At 39.1% G+C, this 19,157-nt stretch overlaps 1 protein-coding gene across 1 annotated transcript; it reads right to left on the bottom strand.

The window, feature by feature from the left end:
• Positions 1-1,558: 1,558 nt before the first annotated feature.
• adrb3a (adrenoceptor beta 3a) lies at positions 1,559-18,421 on the bottom strand. The gene is made up of 2 exons (XM_031305113.2): positions 16,554-18,421; positions 1,559-3,382 (listed from the first exon to the last, which is right to left on the bottom strand). Exons 1-2 carry the CDS (start codon positions 17,840-17,842, stop codon positions 3,355-3,357), a joined length of 1,317 nt encoding a protein of 438 aa, XP_031160973.1. The 5' UTR covers positions 17,843-18,421; the 3' UTR covers positions 1,559-3,354.
• Positions 18,422-19,157: the final 736 nt, after the last annotated feature.

Genomic DNA, 19,157 nt, shown 5'->3' with positions numbered 1-19,157 from the left:
AACAATGTCAACTTGTCATGACAAAAACCGAATGACACTTAATGACAAGAGTCATAAAGGTTTATGACACGTTCATGACAGTGTCATGTCATAGTTATGACAGTGTCATGTCACGATTATGTCAATACGTTCAAGTAAAGTGTTACCACGTCTTTTTTTATAAATAATTCCAGTAAAGCAAAGTGCATATATTGAGAGATAAAAAACAGTTTAGACTGACATTTTTTAAACATATTTGACTCCATGTCTTAATAGTTTGTGTGTGTGTGTGTGTGTGTGTGTGTGTGTGTGTGTGTGTGTGTGTGTGTGTGTGTGTGTGTGTGTGTGTGTGTGTGCAGTATGCCACATATTTTTTATTATTGTCCTAGATTTGTCTAGGATTCATCACCTTCAGATTTTTTGCAAACTGGGGAATATTTGATTGCTTCAACCAATATGATAAACAAATGTTTGGCTTGTTAAATATTCATTTGGGTGCACTTGTGTGTTTCCTGTATTCATATCTTAATTGGTGGCTTCTATTTTTTATTTTTATTTTTTTTGGGATTTGAATTCAACTCTGCTCTTGGAAAACATTGTAAAAGGAATCAGCTGATAAAAATGTAATTTTTTAACTTCAGACAGGATAATTGCTTACACTCATTACTGGAGAATATTGAATTAGTGACACAGCTCACCTAATGAGCCAACGTTGGTCGCAGTTTGTTTTCAAATGGCTTGTATTCATTCGGCTCTTGGTTTATTTTTAAATTGTCCAAACCTTCCTCTCATGACATGATATCTGCTCAAACAGCAGAGTCAGAGGTGACGGTGATTTCGGTGGGTGGAGGATTACTCAAAATAAGAAACATGAAGTAATTTAGAATGGTCTCTTAAATTCATATTAGGGCTGAACGATGAATCGTTTTCAAATCGAAATCGCGATTTGAAAGAATGCGACAGCTAATCGTGAAGGCCGCGGTTAATTGAATCTGCAATAGTTAGTTGAATGTTTGTAACATTTGGTTTAATATTATTTATTCCTCTTTATTATTATATTTACTGTTTTTGTTTAAGATAAATGCTGGAATAATGTTACAGATCACTTGGAACGCTGGTGATATCACGCTGGAAATTCATATCTGTGTTCCTCGCATAAAGATATAGAGCATTGAATTGAATTGAAATAAATATATAGAGCAGTTTTCATGGTGTCTCATGTTATAATGTTCCATGACATGTTTTATCTGTTACACAGACAGTATTGAACTTTAGCTAATCCAATCGTAATCGCAATATCTGGCAGAAAAATCTCAATTAGATTTTTTTCCTTAAATCGTTTAGTAGTTCATATCAATGACATTGCTCAGTGTTTATAGAGTAGTGGTTCGCAATGTGGGGGTCGGGACCCCCCCAGGGGTATGGATGGGTTTTAAAGTAAAATATAACAATGTTATTATCTCAGTGGTGTTTAAATTTCAACATAATGCACTCAGTTTTTTATGTTTTTAACATATTACGGCCTTTCTTTACTTCCACAGTGGTGAGTTTGCACACAGAGCACACATGACCAACGTTGCACAGTTTCATAATATTTTATTTGTCAATGCAACAGATGATGTAATGTGGGTGATAATGAAAGACAAGGTGTCCCGATGTAACACAATAATGGATGAGGCGAAGGCGATGTTTCATCCATTAAGTCCATTATTTTATTTGGACATTTCGGAGTGTGCTATTGAACTTCTACCATGGCCGCTTACCAAAGGTCAACCCATTCTCACTCCCAACTCGTCAAATACTGACGCTTGGTCAGTGGCTGCTCAGCGAAAGATACCGACGCAAAAGGTAACTAGGGCTGGCTATCGTCAGGGATTGATTTTATTCCAGATTCGACTTTATTCCAATTCAATTTTATTTTTGATTTTGATATCAATTAGGTTAGGAACATTTCAGTTACAATACTAATTTAGCTTAGGGATGAAAGAGATTCTACAATTGTTTCCATTACATTACAATTACATTAATTGCAGTTACATTAATGTACTTTTTATTTAACATAAACACACAATAAAGTGCCGATCTACAGACTCTACACTCAGTGAGTTTTGAGTGACATTTCATTTAGATATCCTAAAGGTAACAGAGGGACCCCTATGAAAATGGCCATGTTTTCCCTCACCAAAATGTAGCCTATCTTTGGAGGGTTATTAGGTAACCCCCCCCCTTCCTGCCACGCTAGTATGACATAGTCGGTACCAATGGTCTTTTAGTTTCATGTGATACAGACAAAGATCGGTTCTTGGATTTTACGAAGCGATTTTGGATCATTCAAATGAAAATCGGAATATCGTTTTTTTTAAACCCAGCCCTAAAAGGTTCGACCACGGCGCTGTAAGATGACGTAGTATGACAAGCGATAATGATAATGAGTAGTTTGAAAGACTGAAAATCTGTGTAAGGAGGCATGTTGGGGTGGTGGATGGGTCAAAACAACAGTTACGGGACAGTTAATCCTAACTTGATGCACTGGAAGTGAGACTGTGTTGTGAAGGTAGGGAGTTTACTGATAGCTTGTAGCAGGAGTGTTATGTTGGCCACCTGCAGTTTGTAATTCTGTACCTTGCACAGTAATTTATAGTAATGGTTAACTGATGACAGGAATTATGTTTGAGTTGTCCTGATGTAAGATGTAAACAGCCAACCAATCGGAAATGGACATTTTCCATAGCCATGGTATACCTTAACATAGACGAAGAGATTAAAGCATGATAACTATTGTGTTGATGCAGAGTCTAGGCTCAAAAACAGAACGACCAAGACTGAAAACAGACACCAGTATTGTTGAATATTTGAATGCACACAGCCCTTTGGTTTAGCTCCTATTTTACGCTGACAAGTTTGTGCCATGACAGTGAAGACAGCCATGCCAGAATCATGACCATGTAATAAGTTAAAAAAACAAACTTTTGTGTTTTGCTACAGATTCAGTGTATCAAAATAACTTACCAGATAATATACTGTAAAACATTAGTCCGTGCTGTCATTTTTGAAACCACAGGCCACATACACTGTGTCCAAAGGTCAACTGGAATGCATTTCAAACGTGCAGTTCAGGATACTTTGTTGTCACCTAATGTCTGTAAAGTGCTGAGCTGCTGCAGTCCGTCTCCTGCCCACAGAGACGGTCACAGTGTTCCTGTCCAGACCAAATCAGCTGTTTCTCTTCAGTGGATCCAGTAATTTTTTTGGGGTTAGCTACATTCAGCCAGGTTTATCAGAGCTGCCGGCTGTGCTCTTCTTCAGCCTGTCCTCCCTGCTGTTTGGTCTCAGCCTTTGCAGGGATCACACTAACGGCTGGTTCATCATCACAGTTCATCCGTCCTTTTCCTGCAATGTGAAGCTGGAAATAGATGGACAAAAAACAAGTGAATATCACATGTAAATATCAGGCTGTTCTCATGGACCATTCCTACATATACAGTAGCTACGAAACGTAAAGCACCGTAATTTGTATGTATTCCACATTTATTGCTGTATGCACCACAATGGCTGCTGCTGTATAAGAGAGCGAAGATCCGCGTAGGGAGGAGTTTGAGGTGAACGAATGGGTCCTAAAACACTGGGCTTTCAAGTGGGCGAGCCAAGTTTGTGTCCTGGAAGACTTTAAGGGGGAAAACACAAGACTTTCACCCAGGACACGCGTCTATCTATCTATAGATAGACAGATATACACATGTATATATACTGTATATATATATATATATATATATATATATATAGTTTAGAGATACTGTAGATGCCAGAAGTTGCCCACAATGACAAGATTCATCTGTCAATCTTGCATTTGCTTTTTTCATCCTATTTCTCCATTAAATTCTTAATACATTTTCTATTTTTCTAATCTTCATTGGTTTTGTTTAACTGAAAAGCACTTGATAATGAGGTTATTAAAAACATGATTATATATTTGACTTGGTGTGCAGCCCTGTGCGATGTGACACTACAGGAAAACGTGCTGTTTTTGTGTGTTACTGTATGACTTGGCGTGTGCTGCTCACACCCTGCACACCATTCTAGTTACTATCAGATAAGAAACCTGCAAGACAACAACAATAACGGTTTGCTGTCTTACAGGTTACTTTACCTTTACTTCTTTTTTTCTTCTTTTTTTCAAATTTTCTTCTTTTTTCTAATTACAGAAAGTTATCACAATGCACAATTGCACTCTTCCTTTTATGCTTTGTGAAACTGTGTTTCACAAAGCATAAAAGGACTCTGAAAACTTTTTTTACCCTCAAAAAGACAGGAATTCTGATGCTATCACCTCCACATGTCTCCACAGGAAGTCATAAACTACCTAGAACTAAGCTTCACAGAAATGTGAATGTATACGGTGGGAAGATATGCAGGGAACAACTTACAATGTGGCTTCATCAGAATTTCCAGTTATGTTACTTAATTATTTTTACAATATGTAGAACGTTTAGTCTATCTCAGTGATTTTAAGCTGATGCATTTGGATGATTTAATGGAAAAAGAGTCCAGTAAAAACACCATGTTACACATTCTGTTCAATCTCACATTCTCACATTCATGTAGGATTATTTTAAATTCCAAACCACAGACATCACTGGCACGTGTTCAACAGTCTCTGTTCAGGTTAAAAGAGCTAAGCTCATCATTGTTAAGGAGAACCCATCCATCATCTGTGACATGTGTATTTTCTCTCTTTTAAATCTGCTTGTCAAAGGGGAATGCAGTTAGAAAGCATTAAGTTAACATGATTTTTAAACTTTGAATAAATCTTAGGGACAGCCTCCGACGTGATATAAAGTCATTGTGTCATTAAAATGCATGAGTTTTAGCTACTGTAAGTGTACAGTACCGAACATACTACTCAGTGTAGAACCAGGGACAAAATTGTGCTGCAGATGATTTTACTTATCAAAAGGTATATAAAGTAGGGCCAGATGTTAAACAAATGTATTCAATTACCAATGTTGTGAATATTTTAGCAACCTTACAATTAATCTCAATCCCATTTTCAATAAGTAGCCTCCATAGCCCGAATCACATATAAGTAAATTAAGAGCAGCTAGCTGCAACAACCAGACAGCTTCCCAGATATTTAACCAACCAGTCAGCACAAAATCCAGAAGTGTTAACTCGTCACACTGACGACAGCAACGAGAACAGGGCAAATTCTTATACAGTTCCATGTATCATTGGGTAGATTTTAGATCAAATTGTTTTAATTTATTTCAAAGTGCAAGCTTTTTTATAAGGTTTGTATAAGGAGTCATATTGAATCAACGTATTAGACCAGATATCTTCAACAGGGGGTCCGGGACCCCTTAGGGGGTCCTCAGAGATACTGCAAAAAAAAAAAAATTAACTATTTTTTCAACAACTAAAATGTCTTATCATGAATCCAATATTATTAGCAAATAAAAATCTGCCTATTTGTGAAGAAAACCCCACTTATGATAGGCTTGACCATTTCACAGTTGTAAACAAACATTCTAAATGGGCCCCAAGTTGACTTCCTGTTGCAGTGTATGTGAATGACATCAGCTGACAGGAAGTTAACAAGGGGCCAGGCTGTTGCCTAGCAATGGAATTCCATTGAAAAGAAAAGTTCTGTGGTCACTAAGGTAGCAGTCCACACATACAGTTAATCCTAAGGATTCACCATGCCCCTTTAATTCCACAACAATAAAACATGATTTATAAAATCATCGAACAATTATTATTTTAATATCTTAGTATTCTTAATCGTATTTTGATTTCGAACATAAAATAACAATGAAATAAAATGTAAAAACACAACGAGTGCATAGCACCACACCAAAAGGAAAAACAATATATATTAAGTGTTACAAATAATATGTTCAATCTGTCCGAAAATGAGCGGGATGAAGCCGAAGCTTGCTATTCTATGTACTAAAAGGGTATGTATAAAGGCGTTAGGCCACCCTACATGTTATTGTAGGCCCAGTTTATTATGCAACTTCATTTCATACAATATATGTAGAAGGGTGTCACTGATCCATCTCTCTCTTAGTTAAGGGGTCATTTGCTTAAAAAAAGGTTGAAGACCCCTGTATTAGACGATCAGTTTAAATGGATTTAAATGGTGAAAATCATTCATTACATGGTTAAAAATCTCTAGCATTAGAGTATTGATATCTTGAAGTATGCTGCTGTAATACACAGTCTTGATACTGAAGTTGCTGTAGGGATACAACATAAATAAGATCCAGTTAGAGTTTATTGGGTTTTTTTTTATCCGTCCAAACCGAAACGAATTAGACGTTATACTGTTCTCAAGTGTTTGCTGAACTCCCGGAGGCCACCATTTAAAGGCCGCGCTGCGGTGCGATTGTTTCTGATATCAGCCAGGCTTTAAAAAGGGAGTGTTAGAGGTTTCCCGCAGGTCACCACCATGTTTTGCTTCATCCTGCTGCTTGTTTCATGCTCTCTTAGGCCTGATCTCGCTCTAAGCTAACTAAATGCACATAATGGAAGTTGGTGTGGTGAGGTTGGGTCGGAGGCACCATTAGTATACTCCAGAGAAAAGCCCAGATTTACAGGGTTCACAGCACAGGGCAAAAAGCATTAGTGCTCGCCTGCCCCTCTTAAAACGCTGCCAAAACATCAGGTTGCTCTAATGTGCTCCTATGTTAATGCTCACTGCAGTGTCTTAACTTATTACAGCAGCATTCGGGCCACTTTAAAATCACACGGAGCTTTAACCTGCAACACATTAGCAGCTCAGTGTAGTACAAAGCTTGTCAGTCACAAGCTCTGCAGCAAATGTCTTTCACCAGTCCTCCACATTGCTGTTTAACTTACCCTGCAAACTTACCCTGCACAGTGAATCAAATACCTTAAAGCAACACTAAAGAACTTTTCCCGCTTTGGTCCCCCTATAGGTTGGAAGTGGAATTGTCCCATTACATTACATTATGCATGTTTGCCAGATCGGGTAGCGGATCTGTAGTTCGAATGAGCTGGACAATGTAATGTAATGGACAATTCCGCTTCCAACCTGTAGGGGGACCGGAGCGGGAAAAGTTCTTTAGTGTTGCTTTAAAATGTCTTCCATATTTACTGCAGGGTTTGCGCTACCTTTTAATAATAATAGGCACTGCACCCAAGACGTCGCTTTGGACATCCCCTACGCCGAATGAAAAACTAAACTAAGGAAAACTAGTCTTGCGTTGCCAGACCTTCCTCGACAGCGCTGTGGAGGAGGGTCTGGCTAGTCCACACAGCATTCCAGGATGGGAGAAAAACATGCTCTGGTTTATTGGCATTTCTTTAAACCAATCACAAATGTCTTGGGCAGCGCTAAGCGCCGGACGAAGCCACGGTGCCTCTGCATAATAGCCTCTGGAAGGAACTTGTTTTGGTGGAACATGTGTACGTTCAAAGGTTGTTTTAGTCGTGCAACAGAATACTCAGATTGGACAGATAGTCTAGCTAGCTGTCTGGATTTACCCTGCAGAGATCTGAGGAGCAGTTAACCATAGTCCTCAGAAATCCACCGGAGGTTAGAACGCCAACACAAAGAAAGAGGAAGGTAACGGACATCCGGACAAAAAGCGTGACATGCGGCAGAATTTCTGGTGGCAACAGAGCAATCCCGGAAGTTTAACTTCGTGGATATAAACTAAAGGAAAACTAAAAGACTTTTCTCAGATCTAATGGTTGTACATGGCACCCCGTGGACTTTTTTAGCAAGTTTTGTCTTTAAGCTTTTTGAGTGTTATTAATTATTACTCTTAAGCTCTAGCTTTTCTAACGTTTTAGTAACAGATATGGTAATAATATGATGTGAAATTGCTTAGTATTGCGTTGAAAAAACGCAACATTTTCTTATGGAAGGACCCCTAAACCTCTGCCAAATGATAATGTCTGCTTATTTGTGCCTTTTTTAGCTCACCACAGTTGAAAATGTTTATCGGTGTTTTAAGCCCCCAACGTCTCCTTCCAGGCAACGCTGCCTGGAAGGCACTAGGATTAGGCAGTGATTATGGTTATGGTTAGGGTTAGGAGTTAGGGGTTAGGGTTAGGTGCCTTGAAGTCAACGGTCGCAGCGCTGCCTGGAAGGAGACGTTTTGGGCTTAAAACGCCATTGAGCGTTGAAAGTTCACAAGCTGAGAATAAGAACATATATCCAAAAATGTACCATATTTATCTGTTTTTATATCATGAGATAATTATTTTGAGAACTACCAACTAGAGCTGCAAAGATTAGGGTTAGGGTACATTAGTTGTCATCTATTAAACTAATAGCCATATTCATATTCCATATTCAGTGTTTTCCCTGGCTTTGTGGAACACTTAGGTGCATGTATTTTGCGGGGGGTCTAGGGGTCCTTCCTCAATTTTTTTACGTTTTTCAATAAAAAAAAAAAAATGCAATTTCCCCATACATTTTGTGTCTCTTTGTGGGTTTTTCCGTCTCTTTGTACTCGGTTTATGTCCCTTTGTGGTAGTTTTGCTTGATTTTGGACTGTTATTATTTCCATATCTGTGTCTAAAATGTTGAAAAAGCTAGAGTAGATAAAATAAACAACACTAAAAAAGCTTAAAGAAAAAATTTGGTAGAGTAAGAGTTGATAATAATATTGTCCTGTGCTCTCACCACATCTCTGTGTGGCTCCTGTACTGTAACTCTGCAGTAAGGAATGTTAGTCCCTGTGTCTACGCTCTAAACCAGTCTATTAGACTTTTCATTTCTGCTCCGCATTCACATTGCAATTTAGGTCATAACCTAGTTGGCTGCTGGCTCTTTGAAATAAAATGTTCCGCTCTCTGTTAGCTTAATTTTAGTGTTCTCGATCATGGATAAACTGTGCTAACAAAGTCCCTCCGCTCATAACACACAGCGATGCCTATCAAATACATGGAGATTTTGTCTTAAATATCTCCATTACACTAATGCAGCAGCTGCCTGTTTTTACTTTAGAGCAGTATGACTGACAGAAACAGACTAGGCCCTGGTTCAAATAATCAATTATCTAATTAAAATCGATCTTTGTTTGAGTGATCTGATTTGGATTACTGTCTGACTGTCATGTTAAGTAAAAAGTACTTCAAACTAACTTTTTGGAGGTCACTTCGTAATGTAAACATTAACCTGGTGCATTATAAAATATATTTGAGGGTTGCTTCTTTCTTGTACAATTTACAGCAGAAGTTATCTGAGAATCACTTTTTTATCCAAGCTAAATTGTTATTGTGACTGAAATGTCCTTAACCTAATTGAAATGGAATGGAATCGGAAATGGAATGGAATCGGGACCGAAACGGCTAAATTATTCAATTCTGTGAAGAAAATAAGTCATGCGGACTGCACAACTTGGGACATTTCCCCCCACTTAAACTCTGATTACCAAAAACATCCGGTAAAGATTAGAAATGCTGTTGGGTAGAGGATCTGTGAATAAATGTGAATTGTCATATCACACGGTGCATGCGTGACAGATGCTGAAGGCCGTTGTGGATGTTGATAAGGGCGTCAGTGATACACCTGCATGTATTTCCATGAAAACAAAGTAAGCAGTATAATGGCCGTTCTGTGCTGAGCAGTGCAGCAGCTCTTCCCTAGTAACCATTCATGTCTGTGGTTCATGTGCCTCGCTTTTTATCAGCTTATCAGGAGCTGATATATCACATCAGCTCCTGTTGCAAGTTGTCCCAGGGTTTAGAGGAAATATGCTGTTCCATTGCTCCTTTGTGTTGCTAGTTACAAAGATGCTTTACAGGGCTGGCTGAGGCCAAGCAGAGGCCTGTAACAATTATTACAAAATTGTCTAATCGCAATTTCTTTACGTCACCGTGGTTTCTTTGTTCAACCGCGATAGAGCTCAAACAGTGACTGCCCACTTTTTAAACGGCTCTGGTTTAAAGTAGTATTTTCCCCATTCAATTGTTCCATTGACGTTCCAAAACTTGCTTATATAAAGCGTTTTAAGTCTGGAACCAAGCCAACCAGCTACGACAGGAATCATGAGCATAAAACATTTGATGCGGCGCAAAAAAACATTTTGAAAACGGCTAAAAAAGGCAAAAGGTACAAGACTTAGGTAGCGTTCCAGGCAAAGTCACGACAAAGTTAGCTAGCAGCTACCTAACGTTGACGTTAGCTAGCGCCAGCTGATACTAGCGATTTCTAGTCGGCGACATATTTTGGGCTTCATTTAATCAACATAACCTGTAGTAGTACACAATCATATGTGTATTGTTTTGATTACAATGTGCGGAATTACTTTACGTTGCCTATTTACGTCTATTTATTTCTATTTCTCACCGTTAATCACCAGCGTCTGTACAGCATCAACAGGGGTCGCCATTGTTGTTTATGTGTGACGTCAAAAACTGTAACTGGGAGTACAACGATCTGGTACAAGTTCACGGGTAGTAAGTTACGGGTTTGACTGCCGTTCCAGGGCACTTTCACAGGTAGAAGGTTGTGAAAACACGGGTTACGGGTTGCCTGGAATGCAGCATCAGACGTAGGCTTCACTGGTAGAAGCTCGCTAGCCGTTAGCGGTTTCGCGGGTACGGTAAACATTTCCATGGTAACAGGGAGTTAGACCAATCGGAGACGTTGCTGTTACACTTAGGATTGCGGATAGCATAGTATTTCTCCATAAGATCGTGAATAAAACATGTTTTTCTTAAAACAAGGTTGATTTTATATGGACTTGTAGCTTCTACAGGAGCAGGAACTTTTCACAACCTTGTTGCTCGTGGTCAGTCTACCTCGGATGTTTTGGACATTATGGCTGATAATCTAAATCCTTAATGAGAAAATCAATGGGATTTTTACTTCTGGAATCACACTATTGAGCTCTATTAAATGCTAACATTAGCCTAGGACCTAAGGGGTATGACTGTTGATGGTAATTGTTGATTTTGTTTAGATATGCCAAATTGTAATTGTATAAGTGATAATTGGTCAGACTGTTGAGCTAAAGCTATCCTAGCTAGCTGTCACTTGTTGTCACAGCAACTCCAAACATCCTGGGCTGTGGTTGACTCAAGAAGGGATCGATCGATACTGGTTTTTCAAGGCCGATATCGTTATCGATTTTTAGTAGTTAATGAAACCGATAACCAAAATATTTGGAGCCGATATGCATTTACAGTGAAAATAAAAATCTAAGTCAAAATTAAGATTTTTGGAATGTTACAAACTTCAACACAAAACTTTGTTTAAATGCTTTAAGCAATTATTTAATAAACTACAAACTTTCAACATAAAACCCAGTAAAAGTCAGATAGTGTTGTGGGCGGGACATTAAGTCAGACTCAGTGGTGAGGGAAACCGAAGCAGAGGGACAGACACAGAGCTGTAGCGGAGCCAAAGTAGATCACTTTTTAATTCATAACTTTATCAGTTATCAAGCAAACAAATGTCGATACAGATAATCTACAAACTGCCAAAAAACGACACAATAATCAGCCAGGGACGATAATAGCTCTATCCCCAGACTCAAACCAGAGAAATCAAACTTGCTTGTGTTTCTGGCCCGAAATCTGCTCGACAAACCCGCTTATTAAAGGTGCCCTGCCACACGTATTTCATTACTTTGTGGTAATGTCTGAATTTCTACCATGGACTCTGTAACATTTTTTGTGGAAATATGCCTTGGTTACCTTGTTTCAAGCCATTCTAGCATGATATAGAAAGCCTGCATGAAGACTCAGCTTGATTTGTGCCAGTTATCATTAATATTCAACATGCTAAGCTGCTTGACTCTGATTGGCTAACAGCCAGCCAATGAGAGCCTGGCTATCAGCATCCTTTACCCAGCGCAACTGGGCAAGCTCCTGAATAGTAATGAGCTCAGGCAACACAACGTCAGACTGACCAGCTTTTGTAATTGGCCTGATTTCTCCACTTATTTCTTTTCAGTGGCTAGAGCTGACAGAGGAGGTAGCAGTTCATGTTCACATTCACAAACAACACAAACACATATGGACCTAACATACAACCACCCCCACCTTTTTTTTCGGAGGACAAAATTTTTTTATTGGCACTTGTCCCTATACACGTTCATAGCATCAAAAAATGCAAGGGGGATACAGTTATAAAAAAAGTAAGTAAAAAGAAGCAGTGATGACTAATTTGCCACGTTGTTTTGCTAATAGTGATGACTATTTTTTGTCACTTCAAAAATGCCTCGTTGGGCAAAATGTTACAAATAACCAAAAGATGTGTCCTGGGATTCATTCAAAACTTTAATTTGTCTGAAAAAGTAATGAATAAATATTTTTTAAATTTGATTTGATAGACAATTATACAGTTAATCGCAATTATTTCTGAGACAATTAATTGTACAAGCAACATTTGGAATTTTTACAGCTATAGCCAAGCATGGCATTATTGGCACTCAGTGACTAACCACTTCAGCACTCCAGACTGAACCATTTGTCATATTCCTTCAATAAACTCGTCCCCGAGCGACGGCCCCCGCCAACGCCAGAGTCATTCTGCAGCGGCTGGTCTCACTTACGTTTGTAATCCTGTTCAAAGTGCAGGGTAAGCCCGCTGAGCCTTCCCCGTGGGCTGATTTACTACGGATCACACCACCAGGCTCCTTTTAAGGAAGACTTTTATATGCTCCTAAATGTCTCCCATTTTATAGCCCCATTGATTATGACTGTGAAATTCCACAGAGAAGATGTCATGTAAAGAGAAGAGAAGAATGATATATGTAGAGCAGAGTAAATATTTGAAATGAAACATATCTCGTCGTAGAACTGGGCTGCTCATGGGAATTTATATGGCAAGACAGGGTTGCAGTGTAAGAGCTGGGACGCTTTTTGATTTTATGTTCTCAAATTGAACTACTTGTTTTTACATTTCTATGTGCATTACTCAAATGAAATGGATGGATTTGAATCTTAATTGGAAACACTTTCAAACTCAGTCACTGTGCATATGTTAATAGAAATTACACAAGCTACAATTTCCATTTTGTGACAAGAAACAGCACTTAAAACCTTTAATTATCACGCATGTTGCAGACATCAACCAAACATGGTGATTACACATTAGTTATGATAAGTTGTTACATTACGTCAATCAATCAAGTAAAGTACATTCTTTGTCTTTTAAAACTGGCCTGCTGTAATAATATCTAGAATTAATGTTGCAACCAACTTGTTGAATCTTTGAATTTGTTGACCACAATAAGTGATTTATTTATTAATATTGTATTAACGTTTTAGGGGAAAAAAGTTTGCCAAATTCCAATTCTGAGCACAAAATTCAATAATACAGCAAATATTTAAAATTATATGCATAGGTGGAAATCACTGTGGGGTTGGGGGGGTCAGGGGGTCAGGACCTACCCCATCTGAGAGTTGTCCCACCCCCCTAAAAATATAATTAAAACCAAGCTATATATTATAAATAATATAATGATATATACTTAAAATAATTATGTAAGTAGGAAAACAATACGAACGCAGTCAGAGTCCTCCAGTGGTTTGGTCCACTGCCTGCTTTCCCCCTTTACGTCACCTTCAGCGGCCGTTGACGTTGAGTTTTGCCGACAAAAGGTGACTGTGAGCCGGGTACAGAGCACCATGAGGTTACCGTTTTTCTTCAGCGGATGATGCAGTTAAGTTTAGCCGACAAAAGGTAACTGTCCTGCGGCGACGACAGTTAAGTTTAGACCCCAAAAAGACTAGTTAGGATTAGAAAAAAAGATTGTGGTTTGGAAACGCCAGTCCCCTTAAGTCACATGTGTCAAACTCAAGGCCCGTGGGCCAAACCCGGCCCCTCGCAGATTTTGATCCGGCCCGTAAATCAATTTAGGTTCACAATAAATTTTGGCCCGTCTAGTTTTGCGCCAAACCAAAAAGACGGGAAACTGTTTTCAAACTGTAATTACCTGACACTCAAAACAGAATTTGGCAGATTTGCCGACTTTGAGACTCAGAAATTCTCCCGGAAGCAGAACGTTTTCATATTCAGGCTGTTAGTCAGCTGTGAGGTAGCCTGCTTTTAAAAATGTTATCATTGTTTTGCTTGGTTTGCCAAACTCTATGATGGCTAAGTTACTTTTTTTGGGCTTTATGTCGACAAAACTGTAAGTGAGAAAACTACATGAGACATGCAATAATAAGATATTTGACTTTTTTCAAAATAATAGCATGTCAATAAACTACATGCCTGTCCCTTGATGTGATGTAATGCCCAATAATATGGAAAGTGTTGTTGCTTTTGCAACCTTAATAGCACGACGGAGAATATACTTATGGAATGGAAATCGTCTACACCATCAAAATTCTCCACGTCTTTCTGATATTATGATGTTTCTAAAAATAGAAAAAATCAAGTACTTTCTTAGAGGTTCAACCAGAAAATTCTACAAAAATTGGGACCCTTTACTGGCTTACTTTGAAAGACTTACTACACTTCCCTCTTAATAACTGCTAAGAATTGTAAAGCACAATGATTACACTATTTGCCATCATGAGTAATAGAAGAAAGGTGTTTTATTTTCATTTTTATTTATTTTAATTCTTTTTTTCTTTTATTTTTTTTCTTTCTTTTTTATTGGTTTCTTTATCTGTCCTCCTTTCCTCAGCACAAGGGTTTGTTGTGGGTGGGATGGGGTTAATAGAAAGATGTCTTGTTATAATTGACAATGTAAAGTTGCACTGTATACTGTACCTTTTCTAAAACAATAAAAATGCTTTTAAAATGTTATGTTCATTGTTCCCCCTCAACTGTTAGATGACATGTACGCCCATGATTATATGTAAATTGAACAATTCTTACATCTTAGATAGCCAGGAACACTTTATTTATTTATTTTCCTCCTAATGATTACTACGTATCTTCCTGTGTTCTGTGACAGGCCCTCTGTTGACTTGCAGTGCTGTATTCCACCACAAGGGCATTCTGATTGGCTGTCAGTCTTGTAAACAGCCTCTCCAGTAATGGGGGAAGTCTTGTGTGTAAGTGATAACGATTTATCTACCGCAGGGTGTGTTGGGCAGGGCACACTGAGGCCCACTGACGTGCACAGAGACACACTAATATTTAGAAATGTCCTCAAACGTCACATGGCTCGGTGGTTTTACAAAACCACTTTATAGTCATCTTTGGGTCACTGTTTTTAGATAAAAGATAAACTATATTTACATTATGAAGGTTTCTATAAAATCCAAACTAATTCATTATATTGTTAACTACTGTTAAGTAGTGTGCTAAAAGATACCAGTGATATTTGTATTACACTAACATCAGCTGGATCCAAAGATTGATTAAAGGTAACAGTGCAGTAACCGATACAGGAACAGTCCTCAAACGTTTATTGAATCATGCATAAAAATCCAAATATTGAGTTTCACTTTTAGTTTTGGAAAGTTTTAACAGCCCAACAGCAGCCAATGTTTCAGAAATTATTTATTGTTCTGCACTGTTCTGCCCAATCTATTTTATATCCGAAGAGCAGCACACAGATGTATTAGAACAAGTCCAAATATGGATTTCTACTTTTAGGAAATGAACAGTGGGCCGTAAAAGTACAGTTTTCTATGAAACCCAAACTTTCAAAAATGTTATCTACAGTCTTTTGACTGTTTTTGATATTTTAAAGATATATATATATATATTCAGAATTATATTCAGAATGCACAATACCAAGAACGTGTAGATTTATAGAGTTAAACCTTTACAAACCAATAATGGATTATAATTTGGTAAAAGGCAAATATCTATCTATTTAAAAGAAGAAACAAACTAACTTCAAACTTGTTTGAGATATGTTTGAAACTAGATTTCCCTGAAAATGAAAATGGCTCTTTACTTGTTGCACAGTCATACATGACTAATTATTATTTTCTATATTTTTCGTTTTTGATTATTTAGTTGGCAGCTATTATTATTAAACTCTAACTACTATAACTATATATTAAACTGAATCGAGCTCATGTGTGTTTTTGTCATTGTCATTGTGACAAAAATACGCATGTGAGCTTGATTCAGTTTTATATATAGTATATCGATTCTACGCTATAAGTCTTCACAGTTCTGCTTGAATGCTCTGCTCCCATCTCACATGATAGACCACCGATGTAATACAGCACTATTCATAAGAACAAGATTCCAAACCAGTGGCCACGGTCAGTCACACACTCCCTGTTATACCTCTCTGTGATCTCATAGAGATTTGAACAAAAGTCTGTGAGTTACACTCAAATAAGATGCACTGAGATTGCATAATGCTGTATCATCTACAGTATTATAAAATGTATGTTATTTAATTATCTTATTAAAAAAGAAAATCGAAAAAAGTAAAAACACTCACAGAGTGTGAATTTCCTTTAGTGCACGTTAATGTTGTATTGTGGTTGTTCATGATGTCCAGGTGTATATTAGCTGTCAAAATTCTTCAAACTTCAATTTCTTTAAAGGGGGGTTTCATTGTTTGTGTTTTTTAGACAGTGACACTTTTAAAGGGACAATTTTAAAGCATTCATCATATTTAAAACCCATTTGACTGTGTAGGTAAAATAAAGATAAGGGGACTTACAATTTGGATTCTGGCTCAGTTAAGTCACTGAACTGTATGCTGCCGTCACTTTTGCTGCTTCCAAGAGTACTGGCCAGACTCCCGCTGCCCTCAGTCTTACAGGTCGGAGACTTTTGGTAAGAGCCGGCCGTGCCTGACTCAGCCTGCCACAGAAAGCAGGAGCAGCGAGTCCGCAGCTCTTTGTAGAAAGTATTGACCCACATGGTTGACAGCCACGGACAGCCCAGCAGGTTCTTGAACGCGGTTCGAAACTCTGGACTCCTGCAGTAGATGATAGGATTGAGGCCGGAGTTGATGTAACCCAGCCAGTTTAATAGTCGGAAGATCCTCTCGGAGGGAATGTCTCTTTCAAATGCGTTGATGATGTTGGCGACGAAAAACGGCAGCCAGCATACGGTGAAGGTCCCCATGATGATCCCCAAAGTTTTGAGGGCCTTATGCTCTTTGACGAGCATCAGCCGCGACGGCCTCCGCTTGGCACTCTTTCTCCGTGCCGCGCTGCAGCCGCTGGAGCCTGCGCACGCCATTTGCAGGTCATTGTTGATGTGGTGGACGACTTGCACCTGCGCCGTTGGACAATCGTTCTGGAAACGCATGCGATTCTTATCTATGAGCTGGACCTGCCGTGTGGCTATTAGAAAGACTTTGGCATACACAAATATCATTATGAGCAGTGGAATGTAAAAGGACACTATGGAAGAGATAATAGCGAAGGCCCTGTCGGTCACAAAGTCACAGCATGTCGGGTCATTGTAGCACTTTTGCGCTTCTTCGTCGTGCTTGTCGTGCCAAAGCCCGTTCATAATTGGTACAAAGGAAATTAAAGCGGACAAAACCCATACTAAACAAACTATCACCCTGGCGCGCCACTTGTTGAGAAGAACCTTGTGTCGGAGCGGCCTCGTAATGGCTATGTACCGATCCACTGCTATGACGCAGAGCGTCTCGATGCTTGCTGTCACACACAGGACATCCACAGACGTCCAGAACTCGCAGAAGGTGTTACTGAGCTGCCAGTTGCCCGTCACAACAATGGTGGCCCCAAGAGGCACCACTAGGACCCCCATGATGAGGTCGGCGCACGCCAGGGACATGATGAAAATGTTTGTCGTCGTCTGTAGCTGTGAAGTGCGAGCCACGGCGATGATGACTAGCAGGTTTCCCACCACTATAGTCAGTATGATGATGACCAGGACGATGAGGCTCCAGGGTCCCGCCGCTGGGTGGTACGGTTCGGTTCTGTTGATCACATAGGACGCTGAAGTGCTCAGGTTGACGTCCATTATCATAAGCCAAGTTTGTGTTTTTCAGGTCAAAGTTAACAAAACGGAAGTATCTGCACTTCTTCCAAGTATCATAAATCTGCTCACGAAAATAAAAGTTTTTCTTTACGTTGCCGTTACTTGCTTACATTTCACAGCATGGCAGTCTTGTTTGGCAGTGCTCAAAAGGCAGTTTCCATGTTTCCAGACGTGATGGCCGAGACGTGATTGTCAGTGGAAGTTCTTCTGGTGTAGGCAACGACAGCATGTTCTCCAAAAAAAAAAAAAAGATGTATCCACAACCAAACTGTCGACAATGCTGAGACAATATTAGCTCACAGAGTTGCAGCACTTTCATGAATCCGGGAACATTAACATGAAGTGTGGAAAAAATGTTTTTCAGAAGAAAATACGCCCGTGTCCATTTAAAAAAAACGTCCACTGGGATCAGAGTAGTAGTTTCAGTGTGGACTGTTGGAGATCAAGCAACAGTGACGCCGATGCAAGATCCACCAGAGTGCACCAGAGTGGCTGCCCACTCTTTCTTTTGCTCTCTCTCTCTCTCTCTCTCTCTCTCTCTCTCTCTCTCTCTCTCTCTCTCTCTCGGTGCAGGTTGCCCAAGATTGTATTGGCTCTAATCACACCCTGGCTGAAGGCAGAGGGGAGGAGTTGAAAAGTGTGCCTGTGTGCCGAAGCCATACAGGGATCAGCACCCTAATAGCCTCACACACATGCAAACAATCACACACTTATAGACACACGTATATACTATATAGGCAAAGAACTAATCCTACATTAGAGGGTGTAAAATGTGTAAAAACTGCCAAATGATCTTTGAGACACGTACACACATTGTTTACTTGTAAGTTTAAAAGTATGTGATGACCATCAGCTCTTTATTCTTTAATGTCACTGATGCTGTGTTGGATGTAGCAGCTCCACTAAGCTTGTTAACCCATTAACTGTATCTGTCACCTGACTTGTGTCAACAATATGACAGACTTTTCCACTGCTGGCTTCTGTTCCGATTGTCAAATGATGCTGGGCTATTTCAAACACACACTCCCAAGGCTCAACAACATTTTATGTAATTTATCTGAGCGCCGGCTTTTGCAGTAAACATAAAAAAAAAAAAAAATATTGGACTATTTTGATCACAATTTAGCTGTTAGATTGGAATTATAGCTCATTATCTTCCCTAAGGTTTATTTGTAATACAGGCACAAGGCTGTAGAGACTGTAGGGAACAGGAAACAAGTGCCCTCCCTTTGACTCAAAGCAGTGGAAGAAAATAATAGATCACTATCTTGCTGTTGCTCAAGCCGGTGCACTGAAGAAGAAC

Source organism: Sander lucioperca, chromosome 2 (assembly GCF_008315115.2).
Source record: "Sander lucioperca isolate FBNREF2018 chromosome 2, SLUC_FBN_1.2, whole genome shotgun sequence".
Classification (NCBI taxonomy): Eukaryota; Metazoa; Chordata; class Actinopteri; order Perciformes; family Percidae; genus Sander; species Sander lucioperca.
Note: the sequence above shows the minus strand (reverse complement) of the source record. Positions and strands in the feature narration are given on the sequence as shown.

What these genes read in the sequence shown, in the direction of transcription:
- adrb3a (XM_031305113.2), bottom strand. Translation starts at nt 17,842, where the DNA reads ATGATAATGGACGTCAACCTGAGCACTTCAGCGTCCTATGTGATCAAC. An exon ending in ACTGAGCCAGAATCCAAATT is followed by an intron (nt 3,383 to 16,553) that starts GTAAGTCCCCTT and finishes ATCTATTTCCAG; the next exon opens with CTTCACATTGCAGGAAAAGG.